We start from the raw sequence: 11,351 nt of genomic DNA, 5'->3' as shown, positions 1-11,351 counted from the left end.
GTATCTTTGCACTAGGAAGGGTTTTGGCCCCCACTGCCACCATGGAGTTAAAATTATGTTTACACAAGAGGGTCTGGCCCCAATGCCTCATGAGGTTGCCACATCTTACACTTTGGAACTTGGCCTTTCCTGTTTCTTGTTGGCTGGGTGGGGAAGGGGTCCTTTATTCCAGGGAGGGCTCTGGCCCAAATACCTCCCACAAGACTGCAGCACCTTACACGGCTGAAAGGTTAGGCCCCCTCCTGCCTCTTATGGGTGGGAAGGCAGTTCTTTACACCAGGGAAGGGTTTGGCTCCCACTGCCATCATGGGCTAAGGGGGATCTTTTCAGCAGGGAGGGGTTCAGCTCAGGAAGCCCCTTCCACAACAGAGGCATTTGTCCCAGCTACTTCCCATGGGACTGAAGCACCTTACACCAGTGCAGGTTTTGGCCCCTTCTGCCATAGAGGTTTGACCCTTAATGCCATCATGGGCTAAGTAAGCATATCTTTACACTAAAGAGGTCTGGCCCCTCCTGCCTCCTACAGGCTGGGGAGTTCTTACACCAAGGAGAGGTTTGGCCCAGGGAGCCACTTCCACCATGGAGGGATTTGGCACATCTCCCCCAGAAGGGGAACCTTTGTACCACAGATGCATTTGACCCCTGCTGGGGGGAGAGAGAAAGATCTTTACACCAGGGAAGGGTGGGCCTCTGCTGTCTCTCATGGGCTGAGGGAATCTGCACCCACTCTGCCCGCCCCAACAGGGCAGAGGCTCAGCTACCTCATATGGGGCTGGAGACACGTTACGTCGCAGACTGACTTGGCCCCATAGAATAGGAGATCACATCACAGAAAACAGGATACGGTGGTACCAGATCACAGATGCACTAGCCACAGGGAACCCAGGCCCCTGCTGCAACTCCCCGAGACCCCACCCCTGCCCAAGCTGGGGAGAAGCCTGGCATCTAGATGACCTCACTCACCGCACTGGCCCGGGCGCTGGGGTGCTTGGGGGGCCGGCCCAGCTTCTTCTTATCCTTCACCTTGTTGAGCTGCTTCTGGGGGATGGGGAGGAAGGTGTGAGGGTACCCTGATGTCCAGCTGCCCCCCCCACTCCCCCCGGTCTGGGGTGGGGACAATGGGGAAGGAGCCCAGACATCTGGGTTCCCATCCCCCTACCTCTAGAATCCCCATCTGGGGACAGAATCCAGCTGTCCTGGCCATCAGCTCCCCCAGGCTCTAACCCCACCTTGCAGATATTCCCAAACCCTATATAAAACCCAGGCATCTGGGCTCCTAGCCTGCAGTCCCCTTCCAGAGAATCCAGGCACCCTGACTCCCAGCCCTGACCCACCAGATCCTACTCACCACTCGGGGGAGAAGATAAACCCATGTGTCTAGGCCAGGACCCCCAGCCCCAGGCTGGAACCCAGGTGACAGCCCCCTCCAGCTGACTAGACCCCATTAGCCTCCCAGAATCAGGAGAGAACCCAGGCCTGTCTGCTCCACCATCACCCCATCCCTTCAAGTGCTGGAACTCAGAGATCTGGCCCCGTCACTCACCATATGCCCCGCTGCAAAAGCGGTACTGGGGTCTCTCTCTAGCACTGGCTTCCACTTCTGCAGAGATTGGAGGAAGGGAGGTGAGGGGACAGAGGAGCCGCCAGGGGGACCCAGACTCCCAGGTCCCTCTCCTGAGTGCCAAGCCTCCTCCCAGTACCTCCCTGACAAGCAGCTTCAAAGGGGATGGCATAGGGTTTCAGCCCTAGCTCCTTTCCCAGAGCAGAGAGAACCCAGGCATCCAGGATCCCAGCACCCTGTTCTCACACCCCTGCCTGGCTGGGGTTAACCCTTTAGCTGCCATTGCACTGCGCCCTCCCAACCCCAAGTTGGCACTCACGGAGATGGGCGTGGCCGGGGGCAGCCTCTTATGGCGCCGGGCCTCCTGGCAGGGGCGAACAGATAGAGCACATCCAGAGAGAGGTGAGAGCAGACAGATGGAAGGGCGGATAGGCAGCCAAACAAAGAGATCCCCAAGGCAGGGAGAGAGGTAGAAAAGTAGAGTGGGGAAACTAAGAAACAGAGGCAAAAGGAACTGCAGAGGCAGGAGCCTGCACAGCATGGTAGACTGTGCCCAGGCATGAAGTGCTGGTGCTACCCTCATCTAATCTATGGGCACCCCCACAGCCAAGAAGAGAATCTAGGCACCCGGGCTCCCAGCTCTCCCTGCTCTACCCTTCAAACCTCCAACTGCTCTTTCCAGAAAACCCTGCTCTTGCCCCCTAGCCCACAGAACCCAGGTGTCTGGGCTGCTCTCACCCCCCAGCCCCAGAGAACCCAGGTGTCCAGACTCCCAACCCCTATTGCTCTAACCCCCACCCCAGTTCCATTCCCCTCCCAGATGTTTGGCCTCCTAGCCCCTCTAACCTTTCTAGACATGGGGGATGGAATCAAGCTAGGTTCCCCGCCCCCGCCGCCTTCCCCCTACGGCTGCACTCACCACCATCAGTTTGCGGGAGCCATAGCTGCCCTTCTTGGCCACCACTGACTTCTGCAAGGGGAGAGGCACAATTAGGGGTAGGCAAATGCCCAGAGGGGCAATAGCGGGGCACCTACTGGCTCCAGTACTCCCGAGAGGCACCTGCTGGCTGCAGTACCCCTAGGGTAGTGGTTTTCAACCTGTGGCCCACAGACTATGTCTAAGGAGACCATGAAATATAACAAAGATCAATCAGAAGTATGCGAATACCCACACTTAAAATTCAAAAGGATCCTCACCTCCATTCCAAATTTTTTAACAGTCCACAAAACAAAAAAGGCAGAATCCAGGAATCCAGGCTCCATAGCACCTCCCCCCCCAATTACCTTTCTCTTGAGACAGCGACGCTGGAGACACCTCCACTGGCGCTTGAGCCCTGGCTTGAGGCGCCGCAGGCAGATGTAGCAGGTGCCACAGTCCTCTGTGTTCTGGCAGCCCTGGCATGCACCACAGCCAAAGCCCTGTGGACACATGGGGGTATGGGGTGGGAGTGAGAGGCCCCATGGGGTGATGGAAGAGGCTGAAGATCACGAGTGAGGGGCACAATATGGCGGGACTAAGGACCGGGAATCAAGGGCACTATGGATGGGAAGAACTGCGGGTTGGGAGGGAGCAGCATGGCAGGGGGATAGGGGGTCTATAGGTCGAGAGTGAGGGACACTGCTAGGAGGAACTCCAGTACCTTCTTGACAATCTTGAGGCAGCGGCGCAGCAGGCACTTGAGGCCAGGCCGGGTGGCAGGGCCTGAGGCAGAGCCAGGGCCACGGCCCCGCCCCGTGCAGGCAGTGCAGATCCCACAGTCCTCAGGAATCTGGCAGGCCTGGCACAGCCCGCATCCCACCCGCTGCAAGAGCAAGAGCATTAACACAAGCCTGCTCCCATCCCCAGGAACCCAGCATTCAGACCTGCTCCTGCCAAGAGAACCCTGGCATCCAGGCCCCCCGACCTCCTGCTGCCCAACCCCCTAGTCCCATCCTGAATAGCCCTGGTGTCCAGGTTCCCCTGCACTCACCTTAAAGAACCGCTGCTCCCTGTTGAAGTCCCTTCTCTGGGCTGCAAGGAAAAAGAAACCATTTCAGTGCAGAGCGGGGCACCCAATGCAGCCAGCTCTGGGGGGAAATGGCTGGGAATGGCCACACTACATGGGGGGAGATATGGGACCAAGATGGGCCCAGTGCAGAGGGATGGGCTGCCAGGGAACAGCCAAGTGTAACCTTAGATGATGTTAATCTGTCCAGAGATGCAGTCACCTATGGGGGGGGTGTGGGGAGGTGGTGAACAGTCACACAACATAAGGGAGGGGGGCACTGGGGCTGAGATGTGGCCTGCTCTGGGGAGAGGTGGCAGAGAATGGCCAAGCGTAACACCACACAGGATTAACCTGTCCAGAGATACAGCCAGCTCTGGGCAGGGCTGCTGAAGAACAGCTGCACAGAACACTGCCTAGGGAGAGTTCCCTTGGCACTGAAGCAAGCAGTCTAAGGAAGAGCAGCTGAGAAACGGCTGAGTTTAATACCATGCCGGGGTTATCCGGAATATTAATCTGACCCAGAAATGCAGCCAGTTCTGAGACAAAACAGCTAAACAGTGCCAGTATGACACCAGGCAAAAATTGTCCTGGCTAGAAATGCAGCCAGCTCTGCGGTGGAGCAGCTAGGAAAAGGCTGAATATAACACTGCACAAGGTTATCTGAGGCATTAATCCGACTCAAAAATGCAGCCAGTCTGGGGTGGAGTGACTGAGTACAACATTGGGCAGAAGGATAAAGCTGAGCTGGAAATGCAGCCGCTCTGGGGCAAAAAGGGGAATAATTGAGCACAAATCCACAAAGGCCAGGAGTTCAGGCAAGATGCAGCCAGCTCCTCAGCTGAGCAGCATCTCACCTGAAGAGCAGCTGAGTAGAATGCCACATGGTGCAAGTCAGGCTGAGATTGCTCCACCCCAGAGTTGTTCCTCTGTTATACTCAGCCATCCCACTCCAGAGCTGACCACATCTCAGTGCTCAATGAGCTGCCTCAAACATTGTGTTATACTCACCTGCTCCCCAGCTGTTCCACCCCAAAGCTGGCCACATTCAAGCTGAAAGAGCTGCTCCGAACATGGTATTATACTCAGCTGTCCTACCCCAGGCTTGACTGCTTTCTGGTGATGGAAGAGCCATTCTGAGCATGGTGGATCAGCTAAGTATAGTACCTGGAAGCAGAAAGCTCTGGGGTGTTAGATGATCCATCTCAAGTGTGGTGTTATACTCAGTCATTCCACTCCAGAGATGGCCACAGCCCAGTGCTGAAGAAGCTGCCTCAAACATGGTGTTCTCAGCTGTTCCACCCCAAAACTGGCTGCTTCCTGGTGCTATAAGAGCTGCCCCAAGCATGGTGGAACAGCTGAGAACAACACCCCAGAGTTGGCTGCATCCAAGTGCTAGGTGAGCAGTCCCAAGCATGATATTATACTGGTCTGTTCCACCCCAGAACTAGCTGCATCCTGGCACTGGATGAGCTGCCTGGGGCATGGTGTTACACTCAGTTGTTTCAACAGCCATTTTGCTCCAGAATTGGCTGCAATGTGGTGCTAGATAAGCTGCCCCAAACATGGTATTATACTTGGCTGTTCCCCAGCTGTTTCACTCCAGAGCTGGATGCAACATAATGGTAAATGCACCACCACACGTGTGCTGTTATACTCAGCCGCTCTGCCAAAGAACTGGCCACATCCCAATGCTGGATGAGCTGCCCAGAGCATGGTGTTATACTCGGCCAGTCTCCAGCTGCTCCACCCCACCTGCCCCCCCAACTCACCCACCTCGGCAGTCGGGGCAGAGCCAGCGGCAGCGTCTCTGAGCGGGCAGTGTCACACCAGGGAAAACAGTCTGGCAGCTGGGACGGATGGACGGACACAGACGACAGACAGCCCCACCCTCTCCAAGACAGCTGGCCTTGGCCAAGCAGGAAGCCTCCCGCACAGCCCCTTATCTCAGCTCAGGCAAGGAGGGGAGGAGGCTGGGCTGCCACTCCCCCTTCCCAGCAGGCCTCCCAAATCTGGAGAACCCAGGTGTTCGGGTTCCCAGCCCCCGCTGCTTTAACCCACCAGACTCCATGGCCCTTCCAGAGCAGGGAGAAAATCCAAGAGTCCAGGCTCCCAGCCCCCACTGCTCAAACTCCGCAGCCCATACTCCCCTCCCAAAGAAGGCATCAGGCACCCAGCTCCCCCTTCCCCACCACTCTAACCTCCAGCCCCCCACTACCCTCTCAGAGAATGCAGACACCTGTGCTCACAGCCCCACCTCCACTCCCCTACCAGAGAACCCAAGTGTCCAGCTGCCCCCTTGCACTCACGCTACAACGCCATCCAGGGGGGGCTCCAAGGGCTCAGGGGAGACGGGTGGGCGCTTCCTGCTCCTGCGTTCTGGCAGGGGCCATTGCTCTGGCAGGGGCTGGAGCTCTGGCTCCTCATGGGGCTCTGGTGGAGGGGACTCCTTCTTTAAGTGGGGCAGCGGCTCAGGGGGCTCTAGCCCACGGGGGCTGGGTTCAAGGGGCACCTCATCTGGGTGGTTCTTGGGCTCTGGGACTGGGAGTTCTGGGGTGTCCGGCAGGGACAGGTGGCGCTTGGTGCCCTTCCGGACCTGTGTTGGGGGGAGAAGGGGGAAGGCAGTTAGCAGTTGTGGGGGGGAGGGGGAGGCCGGCAGCATTTAGCAGTTGGGGGAAAATGAACCCACAAAGGGCAAGGAGGGCTGCAGGGTGCATTCAGTCCACCCCCACCCCCCCCACTACCTCCCAAGAGCAGGGAGAAAACCCAAGTGTCTGACCTTTCAGCCCCCCTGACTCTAACCCACCAACTCCCATCCCTGCCAGAGCTGGGGGACAGAACACAAATGTCCAAGCTGTCAGCACACCCACCACCTCACATCCCTCACCACAACCCACTCCCCTCCCAGCAAACCCAGGCATCCTGACTCCCAGCCCCCTCTTCTAACTTCCCATTGCCCACTCCCTTCCCAAGGCAGATAAAGAACACAAGTGTCTGGGCTCCCTGGCCCCCACCCATATTCTAATCCACTAGACACCCCCTCCTCCTCCTTGATCTGGGAGAGAACTCAGGCATTCAGGCTTACAACCTCCCCTGCTCTAGCCCATTATCCCCCACCATATTCTTGTGGCCTAGGAGAGAACCCAGACAGCCTGGCTCTGACCCCCTGCTCTAACCCCTCAGCCCCAACTCCCTTCCTGGTGGAAGGATAGGGGCAATAGGCAGCTCCTACCCCAGCCTGAGGGGAGACTGAGTTCAGAGTGAAAAATGTGGTGTTGGACCCACCCCCAGGCTGGGGTAGAAGCACCCCAACAGTGCCCCCCTGGGATACCTGGGGTGTGGGCTCCCAGATAATGCCCTTCTTGAAGTCAAAGTGGGTGAGGTCCTGAGATGTCCCCAAAAACTTGCTCAGCTCAATCTTGCTGCGGAACTTGGCTCCCGTGGGGCTGTGGGGGGGAGAGAAGAGGGGCAGGGTCAGACAAGGGGGTGGGGTTGCGGGAGGAGGGGCAGGGCCATAGGGGCCAGCAATGCTAAAGCTGCTGATCAATAAGGCACAGGAAGTGGTAGGGCTGGCTCACTAGGGAGAACCAGGTAGGCAGGGTTCTGGGAAAGTGGGTGGAGTCTGTGGGGGACAAGGTAGAAGTTTATCCCACTTGGGCAGCACTAAAGCTGATGGTTAATATGGCATAGGGGGGATGATTTTGCTCCACACTAGCACAGTAGTGACCCCCAGAGAGCTGGGGGTCAAAAGCTAGGGCTATCTTGAAAGGCTGGGGCAGAAGAGAAAGGCATATGGGCTGCAGTGGGTTGGGGGCAGCATTTAAGGACTAGGTGGGGGCTGAAGCCTTTAAAAGAAGGAAGCTCCCAGGTGCCAGGCAGGTGGGGGGTAGGGCAGGGCAGGGCAGGGGCAGGAGCAGATTGCAGGGTACCCTGCTCCCAGCTGGGCTGGACTCCTGAGTCCTAAAGGGAATGCCTCCTAGCAGGGCAGGCCACAGGGTGAAAAGAACCCAGGCATCCAGTTTCCCAACATCCCCTCTCCACACCTAACCCACCAGAAGCCAGTACCTTCCCAGCACCAGGAGACACAAGCATCCCAGGTCCATTGCCTTTCCCAACCCCACAACATCCCTCACTGCTCTCCCAAAGTGGGAAAGCACTCAAATGTCTGAATACCCAGCCCCTCCACCCTTCCCACTCCAACACATCAGCCTCTGCCCCTCTCCCAGAGCAGGGAAAGAACCCAGACATCTGGGCTCCCAGCCCCTCTACTATAACCCCTCAGCCCTGACTCACCTCCCAGAGAACCCAGGTGTCCAGGCTCCAGTCCCCTCTGCTCTAACCCTTCAGCCCCACTACCCTCTCAGAGCAAGGAGAGGGAACCCAGGTGACCCAGCTGCCCTCTCCCCCATCCACACCAACCAAGACAAGTCTGCCAGTGGGGCAGGGCTTATCTTTGCTTCCAGACACAACTGCAGGGGACCCCACCGCACCCCACATGGGAGGAACTCCCACCAGTTTCCCCCCACCCATACCTCTGGTAGTAGGTGTCCGTGCGGCCGCAGGTGGCACCTGACTTGCGGAAGGCTTCGCGCCGCTTCCAACCAGGCCCCAGAGCAGGGCAGTCCACCCAGTCCTGCGCCATGGCGCTGGAGGCACTGCACAGCTACTGCAGGCAGAGACAGTCCTTAGTGCCAGTCCCTGGGCATGGAACCCCAGCATCTGGGCTACCAGCCCCCCTGCCCAGAGCAAGAAAGACAGCCCAGGCATCTGAGCTGCCATCTCCCCTGCCAAGAGCAGGAAAAGAACCCAGGCCCCATCACACATCCAGCCCCCCGTCCCCCACACTGAGCAGGAAGAGAACCCGTGTCCACCCAGATGGAGACGAAAACCCCAGCATCAAGGCTGCCAACCCCCCTCCCCTCCCCCAGCAACCACCCCCCACCCAGACTGGGGAGTGAAACAAGGAGTCCAGGCTGCCATGCCCCCAACCCTGACTTCCCACCTAGATAAGGAAGAGAACCCAGGCATCCAGGCTCCCAGCCCCCATCATGAGTTAATAGGTGGCAGTTTCCAAGCAAATCCAGCTCCTTTGAGGCTTAACTAACACCCCCATATTGAGATGTGGCCACCTCTGGGATGGAACAGCTGGGGAAAGGCCAGATATAATGTCCAGCACTAAAATGAAGCCAGCTCTGGGGTGGAACAGCCAAGTATAATGCCCAGCATTAGTGTGCAGCCAGCTCTAGCATGGTATGGCTGAGTATAACACCGAGCAGCCAGCTCAACAGGTATATCCAGCTCTGGGGTGGAACAGCTATAAAACAGCCAGGTATAATACCCAGCACTGAGATGCAGCTAACTCTGTGGTAGAAGGGCCTAATATAACCCTCAGCAGCGAGATGCAGCCAGCTCTGGAAACCAACATAATGCGCAGCACTGAAATGCAGCCAGCTCTGAGGTGGTATGAGTGAGTATAATACCCAGCACCAAAATACAACCACCTCCGATTTCAAATATAATACCTAACACCACAAGACAGCTAATACTGGAGTAGAACAGCAGGGCAAAACACCCAGAACAGGGATGCAGCCAGCTCTGGGGTGCAACAGCCAAGCACAGCGCCCAGCACCAAAATGCAAGCAGCTCCGAGGCAGAAGAGAACACCCAGTACTGAGATGCAGCCAGCTCTGAGCTGGATCAGTGGAATACAATACCAATTACTGGGATGCAGCCAGCTGTGAGGTTAAATATAATGCCCAACATCAAAATGCAGCCAGCTCTGGGGTGGAACAAGTAGGAAACAGCAAAATATAATGCCCAGGATACAGCCAGGATGCAGCCAGATTTGGTGTGGAATGCCTGAGTATAACACCCAGCACAGGGCCAGGATGCAGCCAGCTGGAGAGGGTGAAGGTAGTGAGGGGAGTCCAGCCCAGCTCCTGGGGGCAAGGGAGAGGCTGGCTTGCAGCAGAGGGGAGGGATGAGTCATGCAGCTCTGCCCAATGCCAGCCTGTGGGTGGGGCTTCAGGTGCCCAAGGCCCTGGAGCAGGCTGGGGAAGGGAGGGGAATGAGGCACCAAGGTCAAGCTGCCTGCAAGGGATTGGGGAAGTGGGGGGACTGGCCAGGTTCCAGCACCAGCCCAGCCCTTACGGCCCAGCTCCACATGGTGTCCACCCCAGAGCTGGCCACATGTCACACAGATAGTGCTGGAGCCATGTCAAAGGCAGATGTCCCCAGGCAGCTCCACCCCATGGCTGGCTGCACTCCAGCACACAATGTGCCCATCAAGCCACATTCTAGATGCTCCCCAACAGATCCACCCCAGAGCTGGCCACATCCTAGCACACAACGTGACCCTCACCAGGCCACCAACTCCTCAGCTGGTGAAATCTCAGCCACCCATTCACTGCTGCAACCAGGGACCACCCCAGAACCTCCCCCCCCCCCCAAAGTCAGGGCAGCTCCCCTCACAATCTGGCAACCCCCTCCCAGTGTGGCCCAGTCTGACTTGGGAGAGGGGGAAGAGCAACACAGCCAGGCCCAGCAGCTTATACCCCGTCCCAGAGCTGCTGCCCCCTGCTCCCCCTTTCCCTTCCAAAGCCAGCACCCCCCAGGCCCAAAGAGACTGCAGGAAAGCCTCAGGACCCCTTCCCCAGCACCCCTGGGTGCACCCAGCCAGTACAGCAGGGCACCACTCTGGCCCAGCCAGCAACAGCAGCAGGAAGTGCCAGGAAGGAGCTGGGTCCCTCCCAGCAGGGGGCTAAAGCTTCCCCTCCAAGCAGCCCAAAGCATAGCCAGACCCTGCCCCTCCAAACCACCCCACACCCAGGCAAAACCAGGACTCCAAGGCTCCAGGGCTCAAGCCCCACCCCTTCAGCAGGGAAGGGAGATAAACAAGGTGGGTAGGGTCACGGGGAAGGATTTGTGAGGGGGGGGAAATCTGCAGCACTCCCCCATGGAGCCACCCACATACATACCCCCATGCCAGCCCACAGCAGTGCCCCCAGGCCCCAGCCCTTATTCACTGGACAGAAGACAGCCCTAGACAGACTCAGTGGCAGGCACTTTCTGGCCCAGTTCAGGGCTGAGCCCAACCCCCCACCACCACGGTGCCCCGCCCCTGAACTCTGCCCTGCCCCCAGGCCCCGAACTGCCACCCCCCCCACACACCCCCCACCTAGCACCCCTGGCCCTTGGGCAGACCCCCGCAGCTGTCTGGCCTCAATTCTCCCTCCTCTGTACCTCCCAAACCTTGGTCCCACACCCCACCTTTGTTCCCTCCTTTCTCCCAGGGGTACCAGACACCCTCCAGGCTACCCACTCCCTTCCCTCCTCACCCCAAGGGCTACATGTCCTTGCTCCCACAACCCTCCTGGGATGCCAAACACACACCCATCCCCACCAGGCAACTGCCAGAAACCTACTGCATCTCAGCCTCCGTCCACTCTGACAAGTCTGCAACACCCCACCTTTGTTCCCTCCTTTCTCCCAGGGGTACCAGACACCCTCCAGGCTACCCACTCCCTTCCCTCCTCACCCCAAGGGCTACATGTCCTTGCTCCCACAACCCTCCTGGGATGCCAAACACACACCCATCCCCACCAGGCAACTGCCAGAAACCTACTGCATCTCAGCCTCCGTCCACTCTGACAAGTCTGCACCCCCCCCCCCGCAACTCCCCACCTCACAGCCACCAAATTGCCCCCTTCCCCCAGCACAACAGCTCTCCCTACAATTCCCCATGCACCCCCTCCATCCCCCCAAAGACTCTCCCATAACTACCCCCAGTCCTGTTCCTCACAGCA

At 58.2% G+C, this 11,351-nt stretch overlaps 2 protein-coding genes across 5 annotated transcripts in view; both read right to left on the bottom strand.

Moving 5' to 3' along the window:
* MBD1 (methyl-CpG binding domain protein 1) overlaps nucleotides 1-8,442 on the bottom strand; it is a 14,810-nt gene extending 6,368 nt beyond the window's left edge. The window contains exons 1-10 of one of the 3 annotated variants that reach the window (XM_025192567.1): nucleotides 8,079-8,442; nucleotides 6,878-6,992; nucleotides 5,853-6,142; nucleotides 5,323-5,405; nucleotides 3,532-3,572; nucleotides 3,202-3,363; nucleotides 2,846-2,980; nucleotides 2,481-2,531; nucleotides 1,544-1,600; nucleotides 964-1,038 (exon numbers count right to left, since the gene is read on the bottom strand). In XM_025192567.1, the coding sequence (XP_025048352.1) occupies nucleotides 964-1,038; nucleotides 1,544-1,600; nucleotides 2,481-2,531; nucleotides 2,846-2,980; nucleotides 3,202-3,363; nucleotides 3,532-3,572; nucleotides 5,323-5,405; nucleotides 5,853-6,142; nucleotides 6,878-6,992; nucleotides 8,079-8,188 (1,119 nt within the window). In that variant the 5' untranslated portion in view covers nucleotides 8,189-8,442. Of the gene's footprint in view, nucleotides 1-963; nucleotides 1,039-1,543; nucleotides 1,601-1,880; nucleotides 1,926-2,480; nucleotides 2,532-2,845; nucleotides 2,981-3,201; nucleotides 3,364-3,531; nucleotides 3,573-4,557; nucleotides 4,714-5,322; nucleotides 5,406-5,852; nucleotides 6,143-6,877; nucleotides 6,993-8,078 lie in introns of those variants that run through there. The other 2 variants (XM_025192565.1, XM_025192566.1) reach the window with 2 other exon arrangements.
* CXXC1 (CXXC finger protein 1) overlaps nucleotides 8,097-11,351 on the bottom strand; it is an 18,465-nt gene continuing 15,210 nt past the window's right edge. Inside the window, exon 17 of one of the 2 annotated variants that reach the window (XM_025192561.1) lies at nucleotides 8,097-8,212. The gene's annotated coding sequence lies outside the window, so the exon portion shown is untranslated. The remainder of the gene's footprint in view (nucleotides 8,213-11,351) is intronic. The other variant, XM_025192562.1, reaches the window with a different exon arrangement.

This window comes from Alligator sinensis, unplaced genomic scaffold (genome assembly GCF_000455745.1).
Source record: "Alligator sinensis unplaced genomic scaffold, ASM45574v1 scaffold778_1, whole genome shotgun sequence".
In the NCBI taxonomy this organism is placed as follows: Eukaryota; Metazoa; Chordata; order Crocodylia; family Alligatoridae; genus Alligator; species Alligator sinensis.
Note: the sequence above shows the minus strand (reverse complement) of the source record. Positions and strands in the feature narration are given on the sequence as shown.